General features: G+C 50.8%; 2 protein-coding genes across 6 annotated transcripts; one reads left to right on the top strand and one right to left on the bottom strand.

The window, feature by feature from the left end:
- Window positions 1–820: 820 nt before the first annotated feature.
- CLP1 (cleavage factor polyribonucleotide kinase subunit 1) lies at window positions 821–19,190 on the bottom strand. Of its 5 annotated transcripts, XM_081064624.1 has the most exons (6): window positions 18,145–19,190; window positions 4,764–4,818; window positions 4,320–4,440; window positions 3,371–3,486; window positions 2,319–2,946; window positions 821–1,904 (listed from the first exon to the last, which is right to left on the bottom strand). In XM_081064624.1, the coding sequence occupies exons 5-6, from the start codon at window positions 2,922–2,924 to the stop codon at window positions 1,233–1,235; spliced, it is 1,278 nt and encodes a 425-aa protein (XP_080920750.1). In that variant the 5' UTR covers window positions 2,925–2,946; window positions 3,371–3,486; window positions 4,320–4,440; window positions 4,764–4,818; window positions 18,145–19,190; the 3' UTR covers window positions 821–1,232. The 5 variants fall into 5 exon arrangements, with proteins under 5 accessions (XP_080920750.1, XP_080920746.1, XP_080920747.1 ...); XM_081064620.1 differs by lacking the exon at window positions 3,371–3,486; XM_081064621.1 differs by lacking the exons at window positions 3,371–3,486; window positions 4,764–4,818.
- YPEL4 (yippee like 4) lies at window positions 8,064–12,719 on the top strand. Its single transcript, XM_081064678.1, has 5 exons — window positions 8,064–8,309; window positions 10,597–10,921; window positions 11,075–11,118; window positions 11,453–11,561; window positions 11,755–12,719. The coding sequence occupies exons 2-5, from the start codon at window positions 10,781–10,783 to the stop codon at window positions 11,842–11,844; spliced, it is 384 nt and encodes a 127-aa protein (XP_080920804.1). The 5' UTR covers window positions 8,064–8,309; window positions 10,597–10,780; the 3' UTR covers window positions 11,845–12,719.
- Window positions 19,191–19,447: the final 257 nt, after the last annotated feature.

Consider the following 19,447-nt stretch of genomic DNA (forward strand, 5'->3'; position numbering starts at 1 on the left):
CCCTTTCCAGCCTCCAATTTTACCACTCTTCACCTTGATTCACTACACTCCAGTCACACTGGCCATTCCCTTCACCAACCACGTCAAGCTTTTTCCTTTAAGTTTTCACACCGTTTCCTCCACCAGGAATATTTTGCCCAAATTTTACACAGCTATTTAGGTCTTAACTCGAAGTGTTTGCTTAGGAAAGGCCTTTCCTGACCACCCAATCTAAAGTAGCCTCTCAGTCACTGTCCCATATCACCCAATTTTAAGTCTCTGTATATAGCACTTATGTTTTTTGTGTTTGTTCTGTAAATTCCATAAGACTTTTAGTCTATCCTGTTCCCTACCTAGAATCTAGCAAATAGTAGGTGCTCAATAAATACTTGTGGAGAGAAAGATTAAAGGGCATAGATACTTATTCAATAATCCAGGTTCAAACTAGGAACCCAATCATTTGCAAGAGATCAGAGCATGGGCTTTTCCTTGAAAGCTCAATTTACACTTTGATTTAGGGCCCGATTCCAATCAAATAGACAATAGGAAAGATAGCTACAGCTGGGAGAAAATGAGCCATCTCTGGAAAATGATTAGATCTGAAATCTCATCCCAAGTTTATCACCAGCCTGTTTGGTTTCTCATAGTAACCCTGGCTCTGGCAACAGATTTGCCATCTAGTTAAGTGCAGAAGGGGAACCATCATAAAAATTCACCTGTTTGGCTCACAGGTGGGCTCTTGGCTTTCCTCTCTTCTAAGCATTTAGCAATAGATCATAACAATGATATTTCTATAATTCTTAGGGGGAAAAAAACAATTTTAAAAAACTATAGCAACTTCTGTGATATGGCAAAAATATTTATTAAAATAATTTTTTCCTAAGTTTGAACTTTATTGCAAGGAGGACTTTTAACACAATGTTTCATTCTGGATAAATGGGATAACAAGTACTATATAGAAAATATAAAGCAGTGATAAAAACAGTGAAAAAATGGGATTCCCCAGGGCTTGCAAGATTTCAAAGCAGCCCCTCGGGATCAAAGAAACCAATTATATTCCCATGGTTTTCCTTTTGGTCCCAGATTAGAAGAGGTGGGTTACCACCACTGGTTTTTAGAGGTAGAACATAAACTTTCTACTAGCCACTATTTACTTGTCAGCCTGTTCTCAACAGATTCTCATACCTCAGCCCACCTGCCTTTGGTGATGGCCAGATCTCCATACCCCAGGCAGCAAGGCTTCCTGCTGATCTCTATTTAAGATCCATGAACCGGATATCCATGATGAGAAGGAAGTTCTTAGGCAGTGGGCGGGGGGCTGGAGAGAGAACAGTAAACATCTGATGCTCCAGGTCCACGCTGGTCACCACAATGAAGCCCGCCACACTGGTCTCAGAAAGGTTCTCCTCTGTGCCCTCTGCAGTGCTAACACTCAGGAGGTGGTGCACCATGTCTCGGCCAGGGGTGACAGGTACTAGCTTGAGCTGATTGTCCTCCTGGGACATGCCCAAAGGCAAACAGGAGTCTGGGATTGTGGGTGCCCCAACTTTGTAGATTTTCACATCTGAAAACTTGACATTGAAGGCATGGGGATAGAAACAGCCTCGGAATCCATAGAAATACTCACGGATACGCTCATCCCTACATTCCCGCCGGAAGTCCTTAGAGCGCTCAACCACACCTCCTGATTTAGGGAGCAGCACAGTACGTACAAAGTGAGGCAAGTCCCGTTTCAGTTCATTGTACAGTCGTTCTTGATCCAGAACCACAACCACATCCACCTCAAAAGCTGAGGCTGCATGCACCAGGGCCTGGTAACCAGAGCCCTTCACCCAGCCACAGGTGTTAATGACACAGCCACTCACAGAGGCCCTTCGGTTCACTTCACATCTTTGGTTGAACACATCTGCTAAACGAGATGTAATCTGCAGAAGAAAGGATCAAGGTGAGGGGAAAAAAAAACGCAAAAACGAACAAATCCATAGCTATTTTGTCCCTCTTTAGAAGAAGTGCTGTTAACGTACAAGAAAAACAACATTTTACAATGGCTGTGGTTTTGACCCCCACAAGATGGATTTAATGTTTATGTTGTTTCTTCTGTCTCCTGTTTCATGTTCCACATGGGAATTTATAGAAATTTCATAATTCCTTAAGAATAGGTCCACAGAAACATTTACAATCTGAGGTTGACTTATATCTAAAACTGTCTTTTCTGAAATCATGTGGCAATACCAGCTAAGGGAGCAAAGCAGTATCTGTAGACAGTTTTAACTAGCAAACCTCTGCACAGCTTCCTACCTCAATAGCCGCCCTTCCCTCCACCCAACCTTGGCTCTGACCTTGTTATAAAGCTTGATGTTGGTGCCAGGAGTGGTGGAGCCAAAATGATACACCAGAGGGGCCTGGATAGAGAATCCCTCTTCAACATCTGCGGGCCGCTCAATGTAGAGAGCTCCCATGGTGCCAGGGATAGAAACAGAGCCTTGGCCCACATCCAGCTCCACGTAAGTGGGGCGGCGGCCCAAACGCACTGCGTAGTTGAGCAGCAGACGGCACACTGTGGACTTGCCCACATCAGTGGGGCCCACTACCATCACCCGGGGGCCTCGCTCCTCTTCCTTCTCCGCCTGCCTCCTCATCTGCTCCAAGGCTGTATGAGTGTTGAGGTAAAGCAACATAGGGGTGTCCTTCGAGACATATGCCACCTCCGTGCGGCCACTCAGCTGTAGAGAACAACCATGCCAAGTGAAAACAGCCACCTTGGCACCAGCATCAAAGGTGAATTTCTTGTTTCGGGTCAGCTCTGTGCCAAAGATTTCGGCCATGCCAGCCAGCAGCTCCAACTGAACTGACTGAGATGCCTCCACCTCAAAGCGAAGTTCTGTTTCTCGCTCTAGCTCAAATTTGGTCGCTGGCTTCTTGTCATCATTGGCCTCCTCTCCCATCTTTTCTGTGTAGCTGTTGTGCCTACAACACAAATTAAATTTCAGATCTAAACAAGTCAGAACTCTGTTCAGAATCCTCCAGTGGATGCTACTCCTTATCTTGCTTTATTTTTCTCCTTATCGCTCATCACCATCTGTCTCACATATTTTATTGTCTGTCTATCCTCAGTAGGGTTGGGCATTTTTGTTTTGCTGCTGCATCTCTAGTAACTAGAGTAGGACTTTAAAACCCAGAGGCACCTCTACAAATACACCAAGTGACTAAATGACTCAGACGTAATTAGAAAACTGGATCTACAGATTGACAGAACATTGGGTTACATTATCTCACCATTCCCTTCACTGTACTGGGATACTCCAGACTTGAGAAAGCAAGGGATGCCGACTCCCCAACCCTTAGTCAACAAGAAAGGGCGTCTGCGATCCGTATGCAAAGAAGAGAATACCTGGTCTGAACTTAGAAAGCAGCATTAAGGCCCTGCTCAGCAACGACTAGTAGTGCGATCCTTTTCCTCAGCTGGCAACCGGAGGCACTTACACTTCCCCACACAAAAGTGTTGTTCTGGGGATTAACAGGGATCGATGGAGGGGGAAAAAACACTTCGTGAGCTAGAAAACGCCAAGGAATAATTAAGAATTACAGTGGTACCTCCGTTTGCTAACATAATCCGTTCCGGAAGACCGTTTGAGTTCCGAAACGTTTGGAAAACAGAGGCGGGTATCCCCACAGAAAGTAATACAAAATGGATTAGTCAGTTCCAGACCTTTAAAATCAACCCCTAAAACTACAAATTTAGCATGAACTTTACCATCTAATGATACCATAGCTCCATAAAATTTACAGTGTTTATAAACCAAAATATTCGTCAATGGAGACATTCAAAAACCGAGGTACCAGTGTATTTCTGATACAAGACTGCAGCTTTAGGTCCGGCATTTGTCCCAGCCTCCCCAGACACAAAATCTGCCCAGGCCCCAAGGAAGCGCCAGTTGCTTCCCTGAACTTATTATCTCACCTGCACAGCCACGAGCCCCAAATGTTAAACGGAGAAGCCCTCCCACACGGGACCTAAGCTCGCGGGGACCCACGCCGGAAACAAGGGTGGTTCTGCACTTGCGCAGTGGAGGAGACACGGTGGCGCAATGACCCTTGGGATATGTAGTTGTACAACAGTTGAGCTTGTGCAGCCGCTCGGCCTTCTGGGAGTTGTATTAAAGGTTTATTTTGGTCGTGACGTCAAAAGTGGGAGGGGCTGCGGCCATCGTTGTTCGCAAAGTGGGCGGGACGCGGGTAGGAGTGCCGGTTACGCCCCCGCGCGGGGCGGGGACCGGTCGAGGAGCCGTGGGTCGTGTGGGCGCGGCCCATGTGGTTTCTTGCCCCGTGTTCCCACTCACCTGTTACCCAGGAAGGAGAACGGAGGGGGACTCACTGTTAAGGTCCCACGATAGCCTGCTTGCCTGGACCACAAGCCAGGAAGTGACGAAATTGGCAAACCCCTCTGGGACACGAAGAAACCTAGGCGTAGGGAAAGTGGAGGAAAATAGCCTGTCAGATGCCCACCTGGGCTGTCATCCCCTACCTGACTCGTTCCTTGGCACCTAGAGAGCATTAAAAACAAGGTTTTTGCATAAAAACCCAAGAATTTCTTCCGGTTACTCTTTACCCAGTCATTACCCGACCACCTCTCTTCTTTTGAGGGGGGAGTTTGGTTGGGGCCTCTTTGCCCTCCCTCAGTCCCTGACAGTTACACAAGGTCCACAGGTCGGGCTACGTCTATAAGCCACGTCTCCCAGCCTGGGCTTTGGAATCTTGTATTCTTGGCTCTGCGACTTGCTCACCTTGTGACTTTGGGCGAATCATAGGCTTAAACGCTCTGAGATCCAGTTTCTTGTTCTGTAAAATGGGGGTGATAACGGTACCCAACCTCTTAATGTCGTTTTGATGATTGAATGGGATGATACACAAAGTACTAATGCCTGTACTAAAGCACGATGTACCAAGTACTAAAGCACGATGCCTGTAAAACGGAAAACATTTGATGTCAGCTTTTAAGTTTTTATTACAGTCTGAGGAAGGGGGGCTATAATAATGCCACCCATTTGTTACAGTGGTTTCCATTTTTCAAAGCCCTTTCAGGTTACCTTTCTTCACAGTCACCCTGGAAAGTAAGTTTTATTATCTCCAATTTCAGATGAGGGGGAGATGAAGATAGGTGAAGGGACTTGACCAAGTTAGGACTCAAACCCAGGATCTTGGAGTCTGAGTCCAGTTAATATAATAGCAAACACTTATGTAGCGTTAGATGACAGGTACTGTCCTAGGGCTTTACAGGTGTAAATTCATTTAATCCTCAGAAGAGCCCTGTGAAGTACATACTATCATTGTCATCCCTACCTTACAGATGAGTACTTTTTTGAGTCCAGGTCACATGGTTAATCTGGACTGAAAGCCCAGAAAGATTTTCTGGTTTGCCTTTGTCCCACTGACCCTACCTTAGCACTCACTTTCGAAGAGTGCCATCCTTACTTCTCACAGTTTTTTCTTTGATAGTTTGCTTTAAATAGTTCATGCATTCACCATGCATGCATTAACTCTTCAATGAACTATTAGATATTCCCTAATCTTTCACCATTCTTCAAAAATTCAATTCGTCTTTCATTCGCAAGTTTTCTCCATGAGTGAGTTCATCTTCTCCTGTTTCTGTGCAGTCTATTTCCCAGATCTTTTTCTTTGCCTCCACACTCTCTCCCCTGAGGCAATTTCTTCCAATTAGCTGAAGGTCATCTTTATTTGAATATTGTATAGCTATCTCAAACTGAATTTAGGGAAAAGAAACACCCCCACCCCGGCTTAGACTTTTCTCCATTTTGCTTTCTAAACACAGAAAGAGTCAGGGCACATTTAATGCATCTGTGCTTGCCTACAAACTCTCTTTTCTCTTTCACCAAGCACTCCTGTCATCTGCACCCCACCTCCAAACCAAATAACACTGTCCTCATATCTTTTCTAATCTCCTCTCCAGCTAAACTCCCTTGATCATTTTCTTCCCAAGTTAATTTAAACTGATATTCTTTTTGCTTCCAAACTTTTAATCCTTGTCCTAAAACTACTCACCTTCTGTTTTCCCACTTCCCACTGTTTTCCTCAATAATTGTTTCACATATTCCTCCTGTATTTATATTTCCTTTCTTACCTGTTGCCCAGTCAAGAACACTTCCCTCTTCTTTCTTTACCGAGTTTTCCCTCTCAATTTCAAAGTTCTGTTACTATCACCTACATTGTGTTTTCAGAATTTACCTTAAACCCCAGAATCTTCTGATTAAATATTTAGAATTCCTTTATTCACACCCAGCTAGCAATGCGTCCCATTACATTTCCTTACCTTACTTTTTAAAAAATATATATTTAAAAAGGCTTTATGTAAATCTTGCATCAGAAGATGCCATTAGTTATTGAGGATGGAAGGCAAAGAGGTTATATATTAAAAGTATTTTTTGAGGGACTATCTGGTGCCTCATTAAAATAAAAGTTCAGGTTAATTTTTTGTTTGAAGTAATTGGTTAGGAAGAAATACAGGAAATCCACAGAAAAAGATAGCAATGATATCACAGAATGATACCAGCCAGATTTTGAATATTCCTTCACTCTGAATCCTACCTTACTTTTGAAAGAAAAACAAACCACCGCAAGCAGTCCTTTCTGTAAGCCCCCATCTCTGTGAAACTTCATTTCCTGAATGTTAGCCTCTGTTAGAAATCAAGGAGTTTCTCTTAGAGGATGTGTTCTGTGTCCACATACTTTCATGACATGCACAGGGCAGCACTTCATAAGAAATATATTTTTTAAACTTTTATTTTAAGTGTCTTTTTTTCCAGGACCCATCAACTCCAAGTCAAGTAGTTGTTTCACTTTAGTTGTGGAGGGCACAGCTCACACTGGCCCATGTGGGGAGTGAAGCAGCAACCTTGTTGTTAAGAGCACCGCACTCTAACCAACTGAGCTAACTGGCCGCCCCCATAAGAAATATTCTGAGTCAAATGAAATATAACTGGAAGCTGATAGAAAGATAGCACTGAAAGAAGTGAGTTCTTCAAACGATACAAATTTGGCACGTGTCTCTTGAGCTATCGTAATTTAATAATAAACCCTCTCTCTGGGTTTCAGGGTATCAAGTTGAGAACATACTTTTGCAATAACAGTAACGGCTGTTTACTAAGTACCTATCAGGTGTCAGGCACGTTTTAGCTATTTACATGTCATCTCACTTTGCTGCGCGTCTCTGTGAGGGAAATATTGTTAACTTCATTTAGCAGAAGAGGAAACCTGGGGCACAGAGAGGATCAGGAACTTGCCCAGTGGTTCCTGGTGAGTACAGTGGCAGAGATGGGATTCTATCTCAGGTCTCTTTGAAACCAAAGCCAGACACTGGGACCACGCCTGAAGGTGCAATTCATCTGCTGTTTTGGGAGCATCACCTCTGCACTTAGGCATTGTTGTCCTGGGGCGAACAGAGGAACTGCCCCCAGGACATGCCTCAGAAAGTTTACAACCGGTAGAGAACCTTATGTAATGCGGTGTCTCTGTTCATGAAACACAAGCAATTTGGAGATAGTTGATAAGAGGTTCCCACACATGGGATGTCGCATTTGCTCTATGATTCCTTGGTGGGGTAGGCTAGTAAGCTGAGGCTTTGAGGTTTGCAAATGCCTGGTACAAGCTTGGGGGCACAGTTTGCCATATGTGACAACTAGTATGTCTTTCTTTTCTCTGCATCAGGGCTGGTGTCCCTCTGAGCTGAAATGAGGAATGTATCATTTTGAATGTGTGCAGGCGCCACTCTGCATCCATCTCTCACCGTCACTTGCCTTGCCCCCTCCTCTCCTCCAGCCCTGCCGCCCGTACTCCATCCTTGCCCAGCCCTATCCTTCCCCCAGGTTCTCCTTGGCCACACTGCCTTCCTCCTCAGTAACCAGCCTCTCCTCTTTCTCGTACCCTCCTGGTCCTGTCCGTCTGCTCCCAACCCTTGCCCCACTCCCCCATCCCCATCCCTCGATTCCTGCCCCCCCTCCCTCCCAACCCGCCTCCTGTGTCTCCCAGCCCTGCTCTGACGTGGGAGGTGAGGGGGGTGGGGGGAGGGATGACTCACAGTGTTATGATGCAGTTCCACAACACACAGCTACATTCACCCACAGACCGAGGTACAGACGGGAGACAACCTCTGGCCCCCCAGCAGCTGGCCAGCTTTGCAGCCCGTCCTGAGCCCCTATTCCCCTCCCTGCCCCCATCCCCTTCTCAATTGAAGGAGCGGAAAGAGAAGAGAGAAGAGTGAGCAGAGAGATTGAGAAAAAGAGAGATAGACGGAGATCTCTGGAGCAGACCTCAAGGTGAGGGGGCAGCCCTTCTCCAAATGAATTTTTTTTCCCTTTGCAAATTTCCTCCTCCTGCTGCGTGTTGCTTTCTCCCCTTTGCAAAAGCATTATTCATCCACCCTTTGTCCTCCCTTCCCCCTCCCTGCTGCCTCCGCTCCGCTCTCAGTGCCTCCATCCCTCTCCAAGCGCTGACGGTTCCCGCACTTATTTCCTGGCAACTTTGGCTGCAGCATTAGGCATCACTGTTTATTGTTTTGCTGCTGGTGTGGACCCCCCAAAGCCCGCCCAGGGAGCTGGTTGTGCTGCTAATGATTTTGGACCATACCATGCTGAGAATGCCAGCCCAGAGGGGGCCGAAGCCTCAGAGCAGATGAGAAAATCCATTGTGAGCAGGTGGCCTCCTCCCTTTTTTTCCCCTCCCGAGAGGCATCGGATTCGAACCTGGTTCCTCCAACCTCCGCCTCTGGGCCTCTGCTGTCGGGGATGGTTCCCCGGCACCCCCACCCCAGACCTCCCTCTCCCCTGCCTCCCACGGTCCATCCTTGGCTCACTTGGGGAAACATCCTCTCCCCAGCACTCAGCTAGCTTGCCTTTGTTTTTCCCCCAGTCATTTGCCCAACGTGCTTTTCCCTGCGATCTGAGATGGGGAAGAAGTGACCCCTCCTCCCCCTCCTCTAGCCTTCAGTGCAGCCTCTCCTGGCTTGATGGGGAAGCATTAGGGAAAGGGGGCGGGAGGCGTGATGGAGGCTGGGGAAGGAGGGAGAGCAGGGACCTGGCTGGCCCCCTCCCCGAGCCCCTGAAGGTGTGCTAGGTGGAGCAGCAGAGGGGTACTTGCAGGCAAAGTTGGAGGCCGACTGGTGAAGTGGACGCTGACCAGTGTGCTGGTGAGGAGGGCCCATTTCCTGCGGCCAGAGCCCAATGTCACCCTGAACTCAGCCCAAGGTGTCTTCCTGGGGCCCAGCCACAGGGAGAGGACCTGAAACTGAAGACGGTCCCTGATGGGGGTTTAGTGGAGAGACTGATGACCCCTGGAAAAACGAACAGCTGGGCCACCAGCAGCCACCGCAGAGGACAGGATGAGAGCCCGTTTGCCCGACTACCCAGTTGCCTGTTCAGTTTCGTGGCCTAGTTGCCAGAACACCCAGCTGGCACCTCTGAACCAGACTTGGGCTATGCCACCCACAGTGGGGCCTGAAGGGCCCATGAAGAAGGCAGAAGCTCACCTGCTTATCAGAGCCCACAGAGGACACCTCCCTTCTTATCCTGACTCCGGCACCCTCATCCACTTGGGGGTGGAGTTTGGACAAGTATCAACATCTTTCTCAAGATTCGTAATCAGAACCCAGCAATTATTTTCCTTCTGTCACCCACAGAGGTATTGCTGTTTGTCCCTGCTCCTGGGAGGTGGAAAGAAGCATTCTCTGCCTTGTACTCCAAAGCACAGCTTTTGAAAATGAGAGTCCCTCTCTTGCTACCTGTTGTGGACGTTACCCCCACACTACACCACCCGGCCCGGGAGTGCTGGCTTCCCTGTGGTCCCCATTTCCCATTGGTTCCAGCTGTCAGATCTGCCTAAAGGACAGTTTCTGTCCTACAGCTGGGAGCCTAAAGTCCATAACTGAGGGCAAAGGCAACAGTAAGGAGCAGTAGATAGAAGCCAAGGGGCTCAGAGGCTGGGAAGACAGCAAGGTGCTGCCTCTGGGCCAAAATGAGCGGTCAGGACCGGGAAGCAGCCACATCTGATGTCCTTGGCACCAAAGGAGGCATCCATGCAGTTCTGCTTCGCAGAGAGCAGGACCCTGACCCCAGGAGCGGGCTGAAGCAGGGTGTAAGACAGCCTGCTCTCCCTCCTATTCGTCATGCCCCTCTTCCCACACAAAAAGTATTAAGGACCAACTGTATGACAAATGGAGGCCACGGAATAGAAAAACTGCCAGGAATCCCCAACTTTTAAGACTGTGAGCTCCAGACCCTATCAGAGCATTGGAAGGCAGATCCTCACCAAAGAACTGAAATCAAGGCGAGCACTGCAGACGTCGCTCCCATGGCAGCATTGTGCCCGCGGGCTGCTCCCGTCCCACGAGGGAGACACTACCTCCCCGGCTATGGTCCCAGAGGCCAGGCTTGCCCGAGCAAATGGGAATCCAGGGGACTGGGAGGCTCAGTGCAACTGAATGCTGAGAGGGTTGATGGGATAGGGAAGTAGGGGCAGGGGTGAGGCAAGCCCCATCTTCTCTATTCCCTCAAGAGGGGCTTCTCATGAGGTCACAGCTCTTCTGACGCACCTTCCCCCCCTTCCCAGGTGACTTTCATTTCTATCTGGTTCACGTCTGGGGGGGCCCTGGCCGGGCAGCCCCCCCACATTCCTCCTGTCCTGAAACACGGCTCTAGCCAACCTGCTCCGCTGCTTTACCTGCGACCGCCTGTGTGGGGGCTGCACAGCGCCAGCCCCTCCAGCCCGCCAGGGCATCGTCCTCCAGCCCGTCATGCCCAGCTGTGACCCTGGCCCAGGCCCTGCCTGCCTCCCCACCAAGACGTTCCGTAGCTACCTGCCCCGCTGCCATCGCACTTACAGCTGCGTCCACTGCCGTGCACATCTGGCCAAACATGATGAGCTTATTTCTAAGGTACTGCCACTTCTTTCCTCTCTCCCACCAGGCTTGTCCAAACTCACCTGGGGTGAGACAAGGTACCCATCCTCCCTCTTCCATGCCCCTTGGGATTCAGGCAGTGGGGCTGTGGGCCACCCAGTAGTCACTGTCTGTCCTGTGTCTCCACAGTCCTTCCAAGGGAGCCATGGCCGAGCCTACCTGTTTAATTCCGTGTGAGTCCACCCTTCCTTGTGCGTGCGTGCTTGCGTGTGTGCATAATTCTGAGGAGAAAGGGGGTTAGGCACCAGAAGATGGCCTCGTACCTTCTGCTTTTCCTCCCCTCTTGCAAAGGGCTTCAGAAACTCAGTCTGGGGAGTATGGGCAGAACTGGACTCACCACATTGAAAAAGGCCCAGGCACTAGCCATAAAGGGGAGAACCGCTGAAGGCAGGGGCTTCCAGCTGGGCAGGGTAAACTCTCCAGATGGAAGAGCTTTTGGGCTACTTGGGGGTTGGACTGACAGAGCAACCCCATTGGGTGCTGGGCCCTTCCTGTTTCCTGAGACAGGGTCAACGTGGGCTGTGGGCCAGCTGAACAGCGCCTCCTGCTCACCGGGCTTCACTCGGTAGCTGATATTTTCTGCGAGAGCTGCAAAACCACACTGGGCTGGAAATATGTAAGTAGCTGGGAGATGGCCCTCCATGGACCTCCAAGCCCCAGTGACCACGTCAGGTCTTTGCGTGGTCCAGAGGTTAGAGGGTAGGTCTAGGAGGACTGGGTGGGGGGACTTTGGGAGCAGGGTAATAAGGTGATTGGAGGGCCTGGAGGGGAACTGCTTGGTCCCACATTCACTGCTTCCTCTCCACCAGGAACAGGCCTTTGAGACAAGTCAGAAGTACAAGGAGGGGAAGTACATCATTGAAATGTCACACATGGTGAAGGACAACGGCTGGGACTGAGGGCAGGCAGGCTGTGCCCTTTCTCCGCATGCCCCACCCTCCCACACCTGTCCCCTGGCCCTGCCAAGCAGTCCATACCAGCATGAGTACTGCCCCACCCCTGGGGGGACCCAGCTCCCACCAACCCGTCCCGCCTCCACCTCATTACTCCCAGGCCTCTTTGGAACAGGGGTCTGGGGTACCCCAGGGGTGCTCAAGGCTCAGGAGTGGGCAGAAGTCAGGGGAAGACAGAACTGAGAAAAAGGGATGGTTGTGGGCCCTCCTAGCCCCAAAGTCTGGTAAATTGAGATGATGGCAGGGCGCATTCTCAGGCAGAGAGGACCATGGGAGGAATCAGGTTTTGCTCCACCTCTGAGTGAACAGAGGACAAACCTGGAGTCACGGAGCTGGTAGATTCTAGGCCACAGAAGAACAGATGAGAAAAGGCTTGGGTTGGAGTGAAATTCTGGCCTCAGACACTGGGGGATACCAGTCTCTGAGGGTGAAGTATCCCACCCCACTGGTAGGAGAAAGGATTCGGGGGTGGAGGGGAAAATCCCAATCCCAGGCCCTGGGAAATAAAGGAATCACAGGGGTTTCCATTTCACTCCACTTGTTTATCTTGGCACTACAGAGGCACTTTCGAGTATCTAACCTTTGCCATTGGGTGGGGTGTGGAAAGCTGCCCCTGGAACAGCCTGGCCGTTTCTGGAGTGAGCAGTCTTTATGGGCATTACCTGAGGCCCAGCCACTGCTCCCTGGGACCCAGTCCCTTGGAGGGGAGGTGGGAAATCAGTGCTACGGGGCCAGGCTTCCTCGTGGCTGCCACCAGCGAACGAAACTTTTGTATGATACATAGTGTTTGGGTCTATTTTTTAATAAAAAGGGGAAAAGCAGCTGTGAGGCATTATCCTCTGACTTTCCTTCCTCGAGCTCGTACCATGTAGTCACACTCCCTTCCCAGGGGCCTGTTCCTTGGTGCCACTAGGGGGCAGCAATTGTTTCCACCGGGGCAAGACCCCACCGGGGCTTTTACTGGGGCTGGGGATCCAGGGGGAGTTTTCCCTTAGCAAGAGGGATGGCTTTTGTGAACGGTATCCCAGCTAGAGCATCCAAAACCAGCGGGTCTTCCAGAGCCCTTCACAACGAATCAACTTTTGCCTGGATCCAGGAATGGATACCTGGAAGGGGCTCATCCCTGAAATAGGGTGTTCTTGGGTCCCATTCTTTCCACCTGGTTCTGTAATGTTTTGGTCAGCTCATGGCCACACTTAAGGCTAAAAGGAAAATCCATCAGCCAAGGTGGCTGCCTTGGCGGTTGATACGCGGTAGAACAAAACAGCTCAAAACTGCAGCATCAATGCAACCATGTGACCCAAGTCCAATTTGGGGAAATGATGTGAAATTCCTATTATTGTTGGGTCACTAACAACTGCAGGGAGGGCTGTACACATCATAAAAAAATCGTTTTTTGTAAGCTAGCTTGTTATTTCCAGATTCATTCATTGACATTGCAAATATTTGTAGAGCAACTATTACTCGCCAGGCATTGTGTTAAGCACTGGGCACACAGTAGAGAACAAGGCAGCCATGGCCTGACTTCATGGAGCTTTTGGTTTAGTGCAAAGACAAACAATAACCAGGCAATTCCAGTAGGTAACAAAGGGCTCTGAACATAAGCATAAGCTTGGGAGCTTGTAGGAGGGGCTTAGCCTAGATATGAGGAGTCAAGGTAGGTTTTGCAGAAGTGATCACTATGATGGCTCTTTAAGGATGAGAAGTTGGGTGGGCATAAGGAAGAGTGAGAGGTGGGGAAACATTTCAGGCAGAGAACTATCAAGTGGCTCAAACTTAGTCCATTTGAGGAGGAAATAAGTTTTCTATAGCTGGAGTGGTCTAGGTACAAGTGGGTGAGAGATGAGATGGCTTAGGCAAGACAGGCAGTGGCCATAAACAATTTAGGGAATCTAGATTTCATCCCAAGAGCACTGGGAAACTGAAAAGTTCTTGTTTTTTAACAAGAGTGGAGTGGCATCAAATGGCTGTTTCATGCCCAGAGAAGAGACTCAAATGGAAATGTTAACAGACTGAAGTAAGGGACATAAAGCAAACTGTGTACCGCCTCAAATACTACTGTCAATGGAGACGCTGTCTGGTCAAAAGGATGGAAGAGAACTGGAAGACACAGAAGTGCAAGAAGGCAAATGCAAGCCATTAAGGAATGATGTCCAGCACCCCACCTGAGAGGCTTTGGGAGGGAGTCTGTCGCATCGTTCAGTTTCTGCATGCCTGGCGATGCCTAGAGATCCTCTCAGGCTCCAGCAAGGGACCCAGAACCCTGTCCTGCTGGATCTTATTTCTTGCACCAAAGTTCTGGAAGGTTTTTGAAGCCCCAAACTCTGACCTTGAAAATTGGGCACATGGGCGGCCGGTTAGCTCAGTTGGTTAGAGCACAGTGCTCTTACCAAGGTTGCCGGTTCGATCCCCACATAGGCCACCGTGAGCTGTGCCCTCCACAACTAGATTGAAACAACTACTTGACTTGGAGCTGATGGATCCTGGAAAAACACACTTGAAAAAAAAAAAAAGAAAGAAAAAAGAAAATTGGGCACAAACTAGCAGCTTTCTTAAGGATCCTCAAGTATGCCTCTTTCAATTTAAGAAGTTCTTGTTTAAGCCAAGTAGGCACTGTGGGAAACAATGGAGTAAATGGCAGTCAGTCATTGCTCTCAAGTTCCTTGTAACCTCTCCTGGAAGGATCATCCTGTGCACTTGACTCAGAAACCTATTTAGTCTCTAAGATCAGCCCATGGGCAATGCTGTCCAAATCGTGGATGCCCAGGCAGGTATACCCTCAAGAACCATTATCAAATACCTGTGACCAAGAGGGGTCATGCTGGGAATTACAGGTGGAGATGAGGTCTCCTTTCTATGTCCCAAGGGCCAGGAAAGGAGCCACAGGTGTCCCAAGGGCCAGATGAGGTCTCCTTTCTATGTCCCAAGGGCCAGGAAAGGAGCCACAGGTGTGGAATGAGACCAGCAGGGTCCTAAAACCCATGTCCTGTCCCCGGGAAACAGTCCTTTAGGTTAACTTTTCCTTTTCCTGTGTATCCCTTTTCTCATGGAGGTCTACTCAGATCCTGACAGGGAGTCTCCCAATCTTCTCTACCCGCCCTCCAATCCCAGGCCAAGCCTGGGGACTCCTCCTCCTTAGACCAACAAGCCACCATTTTTTCTCTCTAAAGACTTGAGACTTTGGAAGATGTCCTCATACAACCAGCAGATGGCATCAAAACCTTCCACCCCTCAGCTCAGGCAATCTTCCAGTTGAGAACCTATCCAAACCTCTTCAGGTAGGTCTACAAAAAGATGGGGGGTAAGCTGTCAAACTTAGGACAGCATTGTATCTAGGCTCTGCGATTTTAGAGCTGCATAACCTTGGCTATACTGCTTAAACCTTCTGGTCCTCAATTTTTTTCATCTGTAAAATGGGGGCATTACTTGCCAAGAAGTCATTAGTGTTCACAATGACGTTAAGTGTCATGGTGTCTGGCACATGGAACGCATGCGGAAGTGTTTCCATAAATGTGAGCTGTTAGTCTGACTATAATAGTGAGGCTTTTCACTTTCCCACCAGGGTAGCTGATTGGCGCCCAGATGGGAGAGGAAGTCTCCACACTGAGGAGGCAGCCGGCGCTGGTAGCACCACACGGCCAATGCCCTTTTAACATTGCACTGCTAGTGGTAGGTGCAGACAGTAGCACAATGTGAAAAGAGCTCCGGCCTGCAGCAGAGGCATGCCGGCCCTGCCTCCTCACCCCTTCTCCCAGTCCCTGGCCCACTCAGCCTCCCTCTGCCCCTTCTCACCGTCAGTACAGCCTTTCCTCCCTTCTTCTCCATTCTCAGGGTCAATCTCTATTTCTCTCCTCTCCTCCTTCTACCTTCTTCCTTCTTCCTTGTGCCCTTCCCAGTACTGAGACCACCTTTTTCTTCAGGTTTTGAGGTGGGGAACAAAGTCCACGGAGGCAGCTGGATGCCTTGAGTTTGGGATTCAATCTTTACAGGAAATGAATGGTAGAAATCCCAGAAGTTTGGGGGACACTCTCATGAAGTTGTGTTTATCTGGATTAATATCTCTGCCAGCTTCCATTCTGGAAAGGAGCTTGCTGACCAAGACCACAGAGACTTCTACTCTTCCCTACTCTAAAGCTCTCTCCTTTTTAGTTTAAAGGGGAATTCTAGGCATCAAGGGGACAACCTAAGATGAAGCTTCAGGACCAGAGGGTGGGGGACTATAGTCACAGTTCCCCAGGCGGCACCGAGAAGCTTCCAAGCCTGGAGGTGGAAGCTGTGGGTGATGCTTCACCCCTGCATCTCTGCTCAGAGGTCTTCAACATCCATCTTATAGATTCAGCATGAAACAAAATGGTGAGGGTGATTCCCTCTTGTATTGAGCAGTAGGAATAGGCTTTCACTGGCAGTGGGATTACAATCTGAGCTTCCTGTTTTATCCAGGGCCTCCCACTAAGAAGTCTTCAAGCTCACCTATAACTTCCCCATCCTGCCCTAGTGGAGGGGGCTTCAATGCTGGATGAACAACTGGTTAAAACCCAAAGCCAGAAGACTGCCCTGGAGGGACACCTGGATAGCCAAAGGTTCAGTGCTCTTGCGGGGTGCACTCTTGGCTAGAGCTATGGCCCCAGAGGCCCAGCTCCAGTTCTGACCTGGTGAACTGTGTGCAGCCCGGGGGGGGGGCAGAAGCATGGGGTGATTCCTCCACAGTGTTGAACAATGAAGGCCTCCGGGTGAGGGGGAGGGAAGGCCTCCTCCCCATTCCCCAGCCAACAGGAGGGATGGAGGACAGAATTCCACTTGGGAGCTCTTCCTCTGGGCTGCCCCTCCAACCTTCTACCACCACCCCCCCTCAGGAAGCAGGAGAGATTCTCTCCCGCCTTCCCAGGCAGAGTCTGTTCCTGTAATCTGCAAACACGGGCCCTGTCCTACAGTTTGCACAGTTCTAATGGACGGAAACTAAGGCCCGCTAGGGTCAGTCACCAGGCCTCTCCTCCTGGGTTGGGCAAACCAGTCCCAGCTGGGAACTAGATCAAGTCAACAGAGGGCAGAGGGGCAAAGACAGGACTGCCCAGCGAGCTTCAGGGAGACTACAGGAAGATTCTTCACCAAGGAGTGCCCAGATGTCTCCTTGGGAAGCGAGAGATAGAGGGGGCTGGGGCCAAGATCCCCTCAGCTCTCACACCCAACTCATTCCAGAGCGGGATTCCCAGCGATTCACCAGCCAGCAGGGCCCCTCCCCCACCTCGGGCCCAGGAGCCATCCCCCAGCTCCTTCCAGAGGCGGTGTAGAGACCGAGGAGGAAATGGGGGAGGGGAGGCCCGGCTCAAGTTCTCTCCACTCCCCCTCCTCATTGGCCACCATCTTCCGGCCCCTGCCCCCCAGAGCAGCAGGGGATGGGGCCCAGCCTGTGGAAGGGAGAGAAAGGGCAGGTGGAGGGTTAGCTGGAGCAGCAGGGGCAGCGGCTGGCCCCAACTGTCTCCTCCCACCCCCTCCCCGCAGCCATGGCGACAGGAGCAGGAGACCAGGAGGGTCCTGAAAGCCATGTTCTGTGAATGGGATGAGAGGGGCAGGGGGGGAAGTGGGGGGTGAGGGGCGTTCTCCCTCAACACCCAACTGTGCCCCCCACACACACACCTCAAGGCTGGACCACACACGTGCACACACACAACTCCCAGACACACTAGCTGCATAACTCAAACCTTAACTACACACTTAATCCAAACAGCAAGCACTGGAGTGTGAGCACACAGCTCCCCCCACATCGCCGCACCCCTTAACACCCCACAACTCCTTGCTCAGGGGCGGGCCGGCCACACACACACAGCCCAGTAGGTTCAGCGCACAACTTCTCAAGATGCAGAACTCCCTGCCCTGCTCCAGCCCTTCGGCCACAGCGTTCCCCTCTGAATACACCCTCCAAGGCCACACACCCTCATACACACCCGGGCAAGGACAGATGGCCCAGCCGCAGCCCAGCTCAGCAGAGCCCCCGACCCCTCCCCACCCACCACACCCCCCACTGGAAAATGACAGTGAAGCCGCCCCAACAAGACATGCCTAGTGCTTCCCAGTTACAGTTGTTTAAAAAGGAAAAGATAGAAGAGATGCCCACGAGTGGAAGAGAATGAAGAGGGGGGAAAATGAAGAGGAGAGAAAGAGCCAGACCACCCCCTCCCTTACCCTCCCCGAGAGAGAATAAAACCGAAAATCGGTGGCTTTACCCTTCTGGGAGCTCCCGATACCTACACATGGCTCTTCGTTAGGTTCCTCTGCCTGCCACCTCCTTCTTCCCGGGCTCTTTCTCTGCCCTTCCCTCCCTCTTGGCTTCCCTCCCCGGCCGCGCTCCCCCTCTCTCACGCCCTCTCGCCCCCCGCCAACCCTTCTCCCAGGCCGGGCTCGGATCCCCAGCGGCCGCGCCTACACCCGTCCCCCGGGACCGAGGGCCCGGGGCCGGCCGGCCGCAGCTCCCTCTCCTCCGCCGATCTGGCTCTACCCCCCTCGCCCCGATTCTCCTTCCACACTCCCTGCCGTCCATCTTGAATACTTGGGATTCTTGAATGGAGTGAGCAGGATCCGCTCCCCCAGGCTCCCATTGGCTGTGGGTTAACCCTTTTGAAACGAGATCCTCCCTCCCATTGGCTGCCAGGCTCCCCTCTTCTCCCCCAACCCCCATCCCCTCCGCCTCCTAACAGCCCGCGAGGTCAGGGCGCTCCCAGGAGCCCCCTCCCAGGGCCTCTCACCCCCCCATCCCCACCCCAGGACACCCCACTCGCTGCTCTTTCCATCACACTCCCCACAGAGCTGCAGGTGAAGACAGATCCGGTTCCCGCCAAATGTGACCCCAAGGTTGGATTGGCAGAAACCCTGTTCCCAGATGCCCCTTGTGCTGGACTTGGAGACCTTGGAAGATGCAAGGGGTGCAATTCCCTGTCCCCCTCCTACCCCTCCTTGACTAGAAGTACCTCTCCAACAGGGATTCCACACAGCCTTTAGCCTCACCCAAGGGTATCAGAGAGATCAGCAAGCACTCCTGAACCTATCAGCCTCCAGGGCTGGCCAGGAAGAGGGCAGCTCCGGGAAGATCTGGGGCTCTTCAGAGAAGCTAATGAATGCCCTGAGTGCCAGGCGGCAGGTCTGACTCTAGGAGGAATGTGCAGCACCCGGAGCTCTGCTCAGTCATAAACATCCCCTGGGACCAGTCCAGCCCCTGGGCCCAAGGGCTGGGCTCACTAGGGGCCATGAGTCGGCAGCCCCCAGAGGCATAGAGGAAGGAGATAACAGGCAATAGGACAGTGAGGTAGGCCTGGGGGTCGGGGTACCTTTTCTCTAGGCCTGGATCTGCCCATAACGTGGTTGGCCAGGTCGCACTTCGCCTTAGTTTCCTCATTTGCAGAAAATCGGGCTAGAAGAGCCCTGTCCTATAGAAGTTTCTGTGTGAAGATGGCAATGCTCTATATATGTCTCGTCGACTATAGTCGCCACTAGCCACATGTGGCTCTTGAGCACTTAAAATGTGGCTACTGTGACCGAGGAACTGGCTTTTTAATTG

This window comes from Rhinolophus hipposideros (assembly GCF_964194185.1).
Source record: "Rhinolophus hipposideros genome assembly, chromosome: 10".
Classification (NCBI taxonomy): Eukaryota; Metazoa; Chordata; class Mammalia; order Chiroptera; family Rhinolophidae; genus Rhinolophus; species Rhinolophus hipposideros.

Coding starts and splice junctions, on each gene's coding strand:
- CLP1 (XM_081064620.1), bottom strand. CDS start 4,785: ATGATTCGCCCAAAGTCACAAG. Junction 2,947..4,319: donor TTCTCCTTCCTGGGTAACAG/GTGAGTGGGAAC, acceptor TTTGTGTTGTAG/GCACAACAGCTACACAGAAA. Junction 1,905..2,318: donor ACATCAAGCTTTATAACAAG/GTCAGAGCCAAG, acceptor TTTCTTCTGCAG/ATTACATCTCGTTTAGCAGA.
- YPEL4 (XM_081064678.1), top strand. CDS start 10,781: ATGCCCAGCTGTGACCCTGGCCCAGGCCCTGCCTGCCTCCCCACCAAG. Junction 11,119..11,452: donor GCCTACCTGTTTAATTCCGT/GTGAGTCCACCC, acceptor TTCCTGAGACAG/GGTCAACGTGGGCTGTGGGC. Junction 11,562..11,754: donor CCACACTGGGCTGGAAATAT/GTAAGTAGCTGG, acceptor CCTCTCCACCAG/GAACAGGCCTTTGAGACAAG.